General features: G+C 36.5%; 2 protein-coding genes across 3 annotated transcripts in view; both read right to left on the reverse strand.

Annotated features, from left to right (window-relative positions):
• Positions 1 to 5,500: 5,500 nt before the first annotated feature.
• On the reverse strand, positions 5,501 to 10,796 carry LOC147556928 (phospholipid-transporting ATPase 2-like). The gene is made up of 7 exons (XM_086657933.1): positions 10,666 to 10,796; positions 9,559 to 9,676; positions 9,221 to 9,394; positions 8,527 to 8,578; positions 8,029 to 8,156; positions 7,774 to 7,924; positions 5,501 to 6,095 (listed from the first exon to the last, which is right to left on the reverse strand). The coding sequence occupies exons 1-7, from the start codon at positions 10,748 to 10,750 to the stop codon at positions 5,745 to 5,747; spliced, it is 1,059 nt and encodes a 352-aa protein (XP_086514059.1). The 5' UTR covers positions 10,751 to 10,796; the 3' UTR covers positions 5,501 to 5,744.
• LOC147556929 (phospholipid-transporting ATPase 2-like) overlaps positions 10,666 to 11,124 on the reverse strand; it is a 14,349-nt gene continuing 13,890 nt past the window's right edge. For both annotated transcript variants that reach the window (XR_015233657.1, XM_086657932.1), the window contains exon 18: positions 10,666 to 10,941. Coding sequence is in view for 1 of the 2 variants with exons in the window: in XM_086657932.1 (XP_086514058.1) it covers positions 10,939 to 10,941 (3 nt within the window). In the remaining variant the exon portion in view is untranslated. The remainder of the gene's footprint in view (positions 10,942 to 11,124) is intronic.

An 11,124-nucleotide genomic window follows, 5' to 3' on the forward strand; every position in this document is an offset into this window, starting at 1 on the left:
GGTTGAAAAACGAATTAATTCAGAACTAAGTTTCGTAGAGGTTTTCTACCACTGAACAAGTTATTTAAATTGCTTAAAATAAGATGAACTTGTGTGGTCCACCAATTTCTTTACATCATGTTACAAGTTTCCCTCGACTTTCAAAGACTTTATCCGCCTCAAACCCTTCGTTCAGTTCAACTCTTTGATTTTCATTTGTAAGTGGTTCGTTTAAAAATGAATTGGGGCCATGGGTTGGAAGTCCAAAAGTTAGGAAAAATCCGGTCCAAGATCCACCCTTAAAGATCTATAGGTTTTTAGTCCTTTGTTTAAAATACCAAAAATACCCTCAGTCAACAGATTTGATACATCTGGTAGTTTGTGTAATGCATCTGGTAGTTTGTATAATGCATTTTGTAGTTTGTATATTGCATCTGACAATTTGTACAATGCATTTTTAAATGTGTAATCCATTTTAGTCTATTGTTTTAGGTTTTTAGCATCTGAAAAATTAGGTTACGAAATGAGGCTTAGATGTAATGCATTTCTAATTCAATGTTGGTATATTGTATCTGGTAGTCTGCACAGTGCATTTTCAAGTGTGTAATTGTATCTCGTATATTGTACAAACTATGTGAATAATGTACAATAATTCTGAAAAGTGCATGAAGAATCATAAGTAATGCTTGATGAACATGATGAGCAATGTAAGGTAAAAGTTATGCAATGGTACAATAATGGTTAAATTATAAAGGGTTATTTCCCACATGGCCCCCAACTTTGTGACCAGCTTCCTGCCTGGCCCCCTACTTTAGCAATAATTTCCGTATGACTCCCTTTTTCTGTTATCTTTAACATTTCGTTACTCTCTCTCCTCCATCTCATTTTCTCTCTCTGCCACATCATCATCTTCTCCGGCAGGGGTCGCCGGTCGGCGACCTTCAAATTTTTTTTTCTCTCCCCTCTCTCTCTCTGAACTCTGGCGAAGGGGGTTTTCCTTCGCGGGAGTTTAGAGAGAGAGAGAGAGGAGAGAATTTTTATAATTTTTTTTAGAGAGAAAAAAAATTTTAAAGGTACCCCTGCCGGAGAAGATGATGATATGGCGTGATAGGTGACTTGGCAGAGAGAGAAAATGAGATCTCCGGCAGGGGTCGCCGGCCGGCGACCTTCAAAATTTTTTTTTCTCTCCCCTCTCTCTCTCTAAACTCTGGCGAAGGGGGTTTTCCTTCGCCGAAGTTTAGAGAGAGAGAGAGAGAGAGGAGAGAATTTTTATAATTTTTTTTTAGAGAGAAATTTTTTTTTAAAGGTACCCCTGCCGGAGAAGATGATGATATGGCGTGATAGGTGACTTGGCAGAGAGAGAAAATGAGATGGAGGAGAGAGAGTAACGGAATGTTAAAGATAACGGAAAAAGGAGCGCCATACGGGAATTATTGCTAAAGTAGAGGGCCAGGCAGGAAGCTGGTCACAAAGTTGGGGGCCATTTGGGAAATAACCCAATTATAAAATACAAATGAAGTATACATTGTATGTAATGTACGGTACAACTAATACAATGCGAGAATAATAGTGAAAATATAAAAGAAGCTTGAAAAAATTACATTGTATTAACATCCTTAGACATTCTGATAAATGTACATGTTGTAAATCATTAGACAATTAGAACATGCATTTTATAAAATGTACAAACTATCTGAATAATGTACCATAATTCTGAAAAATGTATGCAGAATTATATGTATAGAAGGGTAAAGTAGGTAGTTTTTTTTCCTAGAGATGAGATTTAGTGCATTGGGATCCGTTTTTAGTCTAGATGTGGGTTTATAATTTGTTTTTGGACTTTTGATTCATTTTGGGGGATGAGTGGACTATTTGCACTAATAGGGTCCTGTTTTTGGACCTCCCACCCATTCTTTTAAATGAGAATTATTGTCACTTGAAGACGAAAAAAAGTTCACATTTAACGATAATGCATTTTTCATTTATAAAAGGGAATTTAGAAATTGAGAGTCTTTGTGTTGATTAACTTATCTTCATCTATATATTCTTCACCAACTATACCGCAAAAGTCTTTGGAATCTATGTAAGAAAATTGATTATTTGAGATACTTCAGAAATGGTCAACCAAGATGATTTGGGAACATTAAAGAAAATTAGTAGTTGTTACTCTCAAAGATCAAAGTCAACAAAACGACATTGTTATAAATAAATTGGTCGCAAACTCACCAATAGCGTCTATCACATTTCAGTATCTAGCTCACCGATATATCCTCTTACCCGCCGAAAGCTTCAGGTTGATGTGTCTATATTATCTATCAGACTTGTGCTCACGGCTGGCCCAAGTATCTAGGATGCCCCAAATGGAGTTAAAATTAAAATTGGGGCCCCACGTAAAGGCATGTTAGAAAATAATAAATTAAACTCTTAACAGTAAATGAGAGGATTCGAACCCTTGACCTCTTGCTTGTTATTTAAACTCTTGACACATTGAGCTATGACTTACATCATTTTCAAAAATTTAGTTAGAATATGAATATTCTTTTCAAACTAACATATAAAATCCAAACAAAGAGACCATTCATCACGTTGGGACCCAAAACGACCACTTTGGTCGCTTTAGGCCCGGGCAGCCCCTGCTCGTGCGCGTGGCATGTTACATTCGTGAAGTTTTTCACCTACAAATTAAAGCACCAATTTCATTGACAATAAAAGGTTGAAATGGAATTTTTTTTTTTTTAAAAGAAATGGAGATTACATCCTAGATTTATACCTTTTGAGTGGGGACAAGTGTTCTATATTTAAAGTTTGTTTGAATCAAAACAATAATTTGAAGTTTTTCTTCTTTTGTGATTTCATGTTAAAACATCAATCAAAGCTTCAACTATGGTTTCATTTTCAGGTACGAACAGATCAACTCAACTCCACCATGCAATGGATCTTTCAGTGGAAGGATCTAAAAGAGGAGATCACTCACCTATATGTCAAAATCCTTTGGTTTATACGAAAAACACGGTATGAAAACTGTTTTAATGATAATAAACAAAATCCTAGACAAATTATTGACAGAATCAATAATGCCACTATTACTCCTCTCAAAATTGAGACGATTATCACAAATAAAAGCAGAAAGAAAACCATGAAAAGCTCTTGGAAACCTCCAACGAAACCATACCTCAAGCTGAACGTTGACGCCTCTTTTACCACCTTGACAGAACAGGCAGGTATTGGGTGTATCATTCGAGATGAAGAGTCTAACTTCATAATAGTGGTAGCAGACTCGGTACGATGCCAAAATGCTGAAGAAGGTGAAAGCCTAGCTATACTCTACAGTACTCAATGGGCGTTACAGTTGCAGATCTCACACATCCACATTGAAAGCGACAGCCAATCATTGGTAAATTTTATTAACGAACATAAGGTGGGTTTACACTGGCAAGCGGTAACGATTATACAGCAAGTACAGAGCCTCATAGATCAATTTGAAGGCACCATCTTCACTTTCACTTCTAGAGAAAGTAATATTCAGGCCGACGCTCTGGCCAAATGGGGAAGAAGGAATTCGAGCAGGACTGTGTGGAACTCTGTACCTACGTTTATTTCTGTTTTGAAGTAGCTTCGTTTTATGTAATTTGTACTCCGGTTTTCGTTAATGCAAGGTTTTCTCTCATCAAAAAAAAAAATGAACCTCCGTTTTAGTTAAAATAAATCGACAGAGCCAAGTCAATGTTTGTGGCAAATGGAAATAATTTTTTAGTTCCTAATCTAAAAATTTACACCTGAACACATATTTAGTCTACCTTAATATTAATGTAGGATTTTAAGCCAAAATAATAATTATAATAAATATTTAGTCCAAATTGACCCATCTCTATAGAAAAAACAGATTTCTATCATTTCTATTTAATCATAATACCCATTATAACCTTTTATATAAGAAAAACTCACTTTTGAAAACCAATCCCCAAAAAATTCTCTTTTTTTTTTCAGATTTTTTCGATTGATTTCAAACTTACTATCTGTTTCGAAATATACACGTTATTCAGTTTCAATTACGTATATTTCTGCAACAAAACACATTTAGTATAGTTAAAGTATGCCTAGATGTCAAAGTTGCAGTATTTTTCTGTTTATTGATTCTTGTTTTGTTTCATAAATAACGTGTTATTTATTGTTAAAGTTTCATACATTATTTCATTTTTTTTATATGTGTCATACATAACTTATTATGTATCAACAACGTTTCTTCCAAAAAGAAAAAGGACTAAAATCCTATTTTCTGAAAAGATTAAACCTTAGTCCCTTTTTGAATTTTATTTTGAGTCTAAAATCCGTGGACCCAAATGGAAACGGTGAAGGTCATATAAAATTTCCTTAATTCCATCCATTTGAAGGTTAAAACTGGGTTTTGAGAAAGTCTAGGCTCACATCAGGCCGAGCCATGTCGGCAATGAGCAGGCCCACACCCAGCTTAGCTCTTTGCACGGCTGGCCCAATATACACTGTTTTTTTTCTTTTTTTTTTGAAACCAAGTGAAACCATATTTCATTCGTAAGTGATAAAATCACGATGTTACATGGATGATAATTCTTATTTCTCCGAGAACTTCATGAGAGTAACATACCTTTAAATGTAAAGTGCCTTATGAAGGGAAAGAAATTGATGATACACATACTCAATGAAAAGACCCTAAAGGTCGAAAGATGAAAGGATCCTTAAGATCAAGAATGAAAATACCCTAAAGGTCAGCAAAAATGAAAATAACCAAACAATAATAATTAAACTAATAAAAGTGAAACTTGATCGGTCTTTTCTCTTGGTGTTGAAAATTCATCTTCAATCTTCTTGAAATGTTCATCGTAGAAATCGGCAACATTAACTCTTCTTTTCTCACTAACCTCCACATCCATTCTTCCATTCTATAACCATTTAAAATCACCGAAATCACCCAAAAGTGGATTATGTCCTTCCTCAAAATTTAATTGTTGTAAGACGATCCATGTTAGAGAAAGAACAAGAAGAAAGGAAGAATACAAGAAGAGAAAATTGACGATCTTGATAATGATATTACTAGAGTTAAGAGAGGAAGAAAAACACTGTGTAAGATGGATTTAGATTTCATATTTTCTCTCTCTAAAAATCTACAAGATCTTTTTATAGATCTAATAGAACATATAAACTAAAAGAGGAAGATCCGGAGGGATCCCTCCTCCAAAGAAAACCAAGATCTGGAAAAAAGTTTGAGAGAGAGAAGAGAGGAAACGGTTTGCTAGTCCAATTTACCTGTTTCCATCTTTTTTTTTTTGTTGAACTTACACTGTTTCCATCTTATTTTAGAAATACTCAAAACCTACTACGTTACATATATATATTGTTTGATTGGTCGAGTGGTTAAAATCTCTTGATGGAAATTTCTCGGTACAGACTAATGGAATCAGGGATTAAAACTTGCCAAGAATTGCCCTTTCTTCCAAGTTCTGCTGATCTCTAAAAAATCAGTCTACATAATTGTATAATGGACAAATTTTTCTCTGTTTATAAATCTTTCATTCTAAGGTTTGAACGCTCTTGTTCTCTCTGAAAAAATCGCAAGACCCTTCAATGTCTTGTTAGATGATAAGTCTGTCTCTGTTGGTCCAAACCCTAACTTACATTTCGAGGGCTCTGACTGGCCTTTTTCCCTAAACGAAAAACTGTTGCGGGATTATCCACCCAACCAACAATTAGTTTTTAGTTTATGGAAACAAACCTCCTCAATTATAATACGGTCAATTATCTTTATAGTTTCTCATATAGCTTGAAGATAATCGGGTGGACTGAGAAGTCTGGAAGAAATCAGGAGGTGATGTCGACGAACCACCTAATGATCTTCTCATAGCAGTTGGTGAATCAGAAAGTAAAGGCTCATATACTGCATTTCTATTTCTAGGTTGAGTTATCGATAATAATGCAACTTCCTTGTCTATTGGCCTTGCTTGTGGTTCAACATTTTCAATTGACAAGATCGGTCCACTACCCAATCGCTCTGCTTGCTGAAGTATGTTTATCGCGCTGGATCTGTATGTGTAGCGGAAGTACTTCAGAGCTAACACTGGTCCCATTCCTGTTACTACTACTAGCTGAAACAAGGTAAGAAGTTCAAGTCAAAAGATGAAAGAAATACAATCAAGACACAGATAAGAATTGTTTGAATTGTTCATTGCTCATTCGTTGATTGTTTATTTGACGATTTTGAAACTCTATCATATAATTCATCAAAAACTCCACTAGCTACGTTCATGTCGTCGATTACTTCTGCTTACACCGACAGTCTTTTTTTTTATACTTGGATAATCTTGTCGGGTCCCTTAGTAACCTCACTGGATATAATGTGAGATTTCATACCTAGATTAACATCATTTATACATAATGTTTATTGTTGATCCAAACATAAACAAAATAGCAATAGAAAATAAAAGCCCTAATAATTAAGGTAGTGTTTGTTTAATTTTTTCCAAGTCAGGTCTGAAATTTGACTCGAGGTTTGAATTGAGTTCTGCGATTTCTGCATGTTTGTTTGTCTTACTAGTCAGAAATCAGAATTGACTTATTTGAGTTGACTTTTGGTCCATTTGAGTCAGATGATTGAGATCCGACATGAAACCAAAAAAACACGTTTAACTAGGATATTTATGTATATGACTATCGCTGAACTGGCCCTAGCCAATGTATCTGATACCTTGTAGTGGACATTGGTGTCGGATATTGATACCCGTAATAGTGTCCATGTTATGTAGTTGATTACTGATAAATGATAAGTAGGTATATATGTGTTTGTTTTGTACATTGTCATTTATAAAGTCCCAAACCACCCTTTCAGTCGAAGATCTCAACTTTAATCAAGAGGGTAGCAAATGTTTTAAAAAAGGGTTATTTCCCTAATGGCCCCCAACTTTGTGACCAGCTTCCCGCCTGGCCCCCTACTTTATGAAAAATACCCATATGGCCCTCTTCCGTTATAACACCGTCACTCTCTCTCCTCCATCATGTTTTCTCTCTCTGCCAACTCACGCCACATCATCTGTTACGCCACCTCATCACCTTCCCCGGCAAAGGTCGCCGGCCGGCCAAATTTCCGGCCGGCGATCGTCAAACTAAAAAAAAAAAAAATTTTTTTTTTTTCTCTCTTCCTCTCTCTCTCTAAAATTACTCCGGCGAAGGGAGACCTTCGCCGGAGTGGTTTGTTCTTCAATGAACAAACCTCGGTCTGTTCTTCAATGAACAAACCTCGGTCTGTTCTTCAATGAACAGACCTCGGTCTGTTCTTCAATGAACAGACCTCGGTCTGTTCTTCAAGGAACAGACCAGGGTCTGTTCAGTGAAGAACAGATCGAGATCTGTTCTTCAAGAACAGACCATTCCGGCGAAGGTCTCCCTTCGCCGGAGTAATTTTAGAGAGAGAGAGGAAGAGAGAAAAAAAAAATAATATTTTTAGTTTGAAGGTCGCCGGCCGGAAATTTGGCCGGCTGGCGACCTCTGCCGGGGAAGGTGATGAGGTGGCGTAACAGATGATGTGGCGTGAGTTGGCAGAGAGAGAAAACATGATGGAGGAGAGAGAGTGACGGTGTTATAACGGAAGGGGGACATATGGGTATTTCTCACAAAGTAGGGGGCCAGGCGGGAAGCTGGTCACAAAGTTGGGGGCCATTAGGGAAATAACCCTTTAAAAAATATTTGAAGAGTTAGGAACCAACCCGAGATGAGTGAGAAAAAAAATGAACAAAAGAATGTAAAGTTTTGAGTTCTTCGTATACTTACAAACATGGTTATCCAATAAGATGGTTGTCTACATAGCCGAAACATTATTGTGTACATCCCACTTGATGGCAAGGCACTCAAGATTAAGTTGATAGCATAAAAAGCAACTAAATTACCCCATATTGCTAGATGTTGCAAGATCGTAAAGGAACTGCACCACAAAAAACAAATTCAATGATTTAACTGAGAAACAAAAAAATTGCACCGAGCTTTTCTGTGGAAGATTTATCAAATAAATCCAGTGAGTATACTTACTTGGTCTCGATAATCACGACAAAGGCTTGTAACCAGATACATCCTGAGAATGCCACCATAGAAAGCTCTTCCATCTCGCTTTTTTCATTGGCATATACATGAATACTAATAAAGAAGACGACAAGTGCCTGAAAAATATCAGTATCAGCAGGTAACTTCACAAGCAACAAAGTAATATTAATCTTATCCAGCAGAGCCGTGGGCGAACTCATTGGTAGACTAGCGTGGGTAGCCTACTAATAGTTCTGCATCGAGAGAGGCTTAATAGGTTAAAACGTTTTAGGGTTCAAAGTGATTAGCGGGCGAACCCCGAGCAACCTCTTTAGACCAGCCCTTGTATAGAAATTCATGTACCATGCCCCTGTGCAGAGTACTCAAGTTCCAGTACAAAGTTCGAAGGGATTTTTAGAAATTTTGTGGTCTAGAAACTGCATAATGGGCATGTGAAGGTAAAAAATAATGTATTTATGAACACTGATCCAGTAAATTTGCACTTACATGAAATAAAGAACGCCCAAACCATCCGGCGAAGGTGGTTGGATTAAAAAGCCTGGTTACAAGAACGATAAAGATTTAGTTCAAACCAGATAGAAACATATTGAAGCAGGATGTAACAGACTCCCATAGTCCAGTAAGGTGTTCTGCTTGATATCCGCTTAAAATTTTCAAATATTCACCACCTGTTTACAGTATGACTACATGGACCGCCTGTTGGGACACCCAAATGAACCGCCCAAGAGAGAAACTCATGTTTCTCTCTCCTCTCACGTGTTTGCTCACGTGGAGAGAGAAACATGAGTTTCTCTCTTGGGCGGTTCATTTGGGTGTCCCAGCAGGCGGTTCCAGAAGACTTTTTCGCCTGTTTATGCCTTGGTGGTGGCGTTCTATTGTAGGATCCATTTCTAGTTAGCCCACAGGAATTTTAGAAAATCAGGACTAGTAAATTTGTATTTAACACGACACAAAATTTTCACAACCATAATTTTCAAACTTTCCATACGCTAGCTAGAAATTAGTCTGTATAACTGCACTTTAATAAACACCATCAATGCATATATGGAATGTAAATATTTTGTTGAAAAAGTTGCCTGATACCAAGTGGATCTACAGTGGAACGGAAAAGCGTAGAGATAAAATCTTGAATTGTATTTACTATTTAAGAAAATAAAGAGAAGGTTGAAGAACTACAAACCTCCCAGCTTGGCAATAAAATAAGATTTGTGGGTTTTGCATCACAGTTTTTTCACTAAGATCTTTGTCAAGGACACTGACTAGAACAGGGACACTGGTGTAGAAAACATTGTACGCCATCAGACTGAACGAATTAAATAAGCTGGTACCCGAGATGCCTGAAATGAAAGAGAAACTGAAAAAGAAAAATTCTAGAGTAAGTACTGGAACAGTGGAAGCCCAGAAAATGTATAGACAGACATGTATCTAGGAAAATATGATATTTCATAATTTAAATACCGAGACGAGCTTCTTAAACTAGATTAACCAATTAAATGAATAAAAGCTATAAGAACTCACAAGATCTGAATAAAACATAACAACAGAGATTTGTAAAATGAATATTGAGACAAAAATGCTGTGCGGTTGTAGGAGTATCGCCCATGAACAAGTATCAATCTCTTAAGAAATCTAAATTCTGCAAAATAATCAAAAAACAATTATATTAATGTTTAACATAGTCGCTTAATGCTTCCATTAGAATGTATCAAAATCCAAAGTAGCAACACAAGATGGAATGTTAAGTAGATAAGTCAACTAACAAAATAGACTTCAAGAACTTTGATGAATTCTCACCTAGAAACAGCTAAAAATAAACAAGAGGGGTTCATAAAGACTGCAGTTTCTGATATAGGGTTTAACAAGACCTGCTGAATGCAGCTTAGAACACTAGTAGCATTTAATGAGCCTCTATTGAGGTAGAAAATCAGAATCACAAACTAAACTGAAAGATAGGTTTTACTCCTACTCAACTTAGCCAGCCTAACGAGCTAGTTCTCCTCCTTCTAGAATGGGTAGCAATAAGAAAAGATGATTAACATCTCATCTTTTTCTTCCCATTACTACTCAATAGGAATCTTCTAGACCATAATCTACAGAAAAAGTGACGCTAAGGGAGCAACGAACACCCAAGACAGACTATGTCTTCGCCCGAGGTGCAAGGCAAAGTGCACATGAAGCAACGGGCAAACAATGTCAAACTCAAGGGAGTGCATAAAAGACATGCATGTTATATTAGAAACTCCAAAATAATAACAGAAAAGTGATTAAAGATAACGTACGTTACTTAAGGAAGCATTATCAAGATAAACACTTCAGTTTTCTAATAGGCATTTCCGTGTAAAAACCAATTTAGGATTCTTTTTTATTTGACATGGAAGCACTTCGGAATTCGGAATGAGCCAATAAGTATCTCAGACTAAAGGTATTAAACAACCCTACTAAATTACTGCTTTCGAATTTTCTTTTCCCTTTCTTCTTTGTTAATGTTACTAATGGTTTCTAAAATTCTGTTTCATTCACGCAATCTTTATTTCTAAAATGCTTACTCGGTTAGTCACCGACGCGGTTACATCCTTACTGAACTCCTAATGCTATACCGTGTAAATTTACACTAAGAGAACTTACTCCCAATGCTATAATCAGCTGCCCTTGCTGCTTGTGTTCCTTCTCTCCCACTAATTCCCACTCCTATGTCAGCCTGTTGTATCATCCTCACATCATTTCCACCATCACCTATAGCCAAAGTTCTGTAATCACATGACTTCAGCAGTTCTACAAGCTGCACATAATCAAAAGAAAAAAAAATTGACCTTTATTCTGACTGTGGAAATGTTTTCTTGCAACTAATCAAAATAAAATATCTAAGTAATTCTTATTGAGGAAAGCAACAATTGCAGCTCACTGGGGAGTTTTCTTCTGAAAGAAAAGCATGCTTTTTCAATGGTTTGACTAATAAACGGAGAAGGTTGAGAGAGAGAGAGAGAGAGAGAGAGAGCTCACTGGGGAGTTTTCTTCTGAAAGAAAAGCATGCTTTTTCAATGGTTTGACTAATAAACGGAGAAGGTTGAGAGAGAGAGAGAGAGA

Source organism: Eschscholzia californica, unplaced genomic scaffold (genome assembly GCF_041429995.1).
Source record: "Eschscholzia californica isolate CP2 unplaced genomic scaffold, dmEscCali1.0.p SCAF_2, whole genome shotgun sequence".
NCBI classification, from domain to species: Eukaryota; Viridiplantae; Streptophyta; class Magnoliopsida; order Ranunculales; family Papaveraceae; genus Eschscholzia; species Eschscholzia californica.

What these genes read in the sequence shown, in the direction of transcription:
- LOC147556928 (XM_086657933.1), bottom strand. Translation starts at nt 10,750, where the DNA reads ATGATACAACAGGCTGACATAGGAGTGGGAATTAGTGGGAGAGAAGGA. An exon ending in GTCGTGATTATCGAGACCAA is followed by an intron (nt 7,925 to 8,028) that starts GTAAGTATACTC and finishes TTTGTGGTGCAG; the next exon opens with TTCCTTTACGATCTTGCAAC. An exon ending in CTTATTGGATAACCATGTTT is followed by an intron (nt 6,096 to 7,773) that starts GTAAGTATACGA and finishes ACCTTGTTTCAG; the next exon opens with CTAGTAGTAGTAACAGGAAT.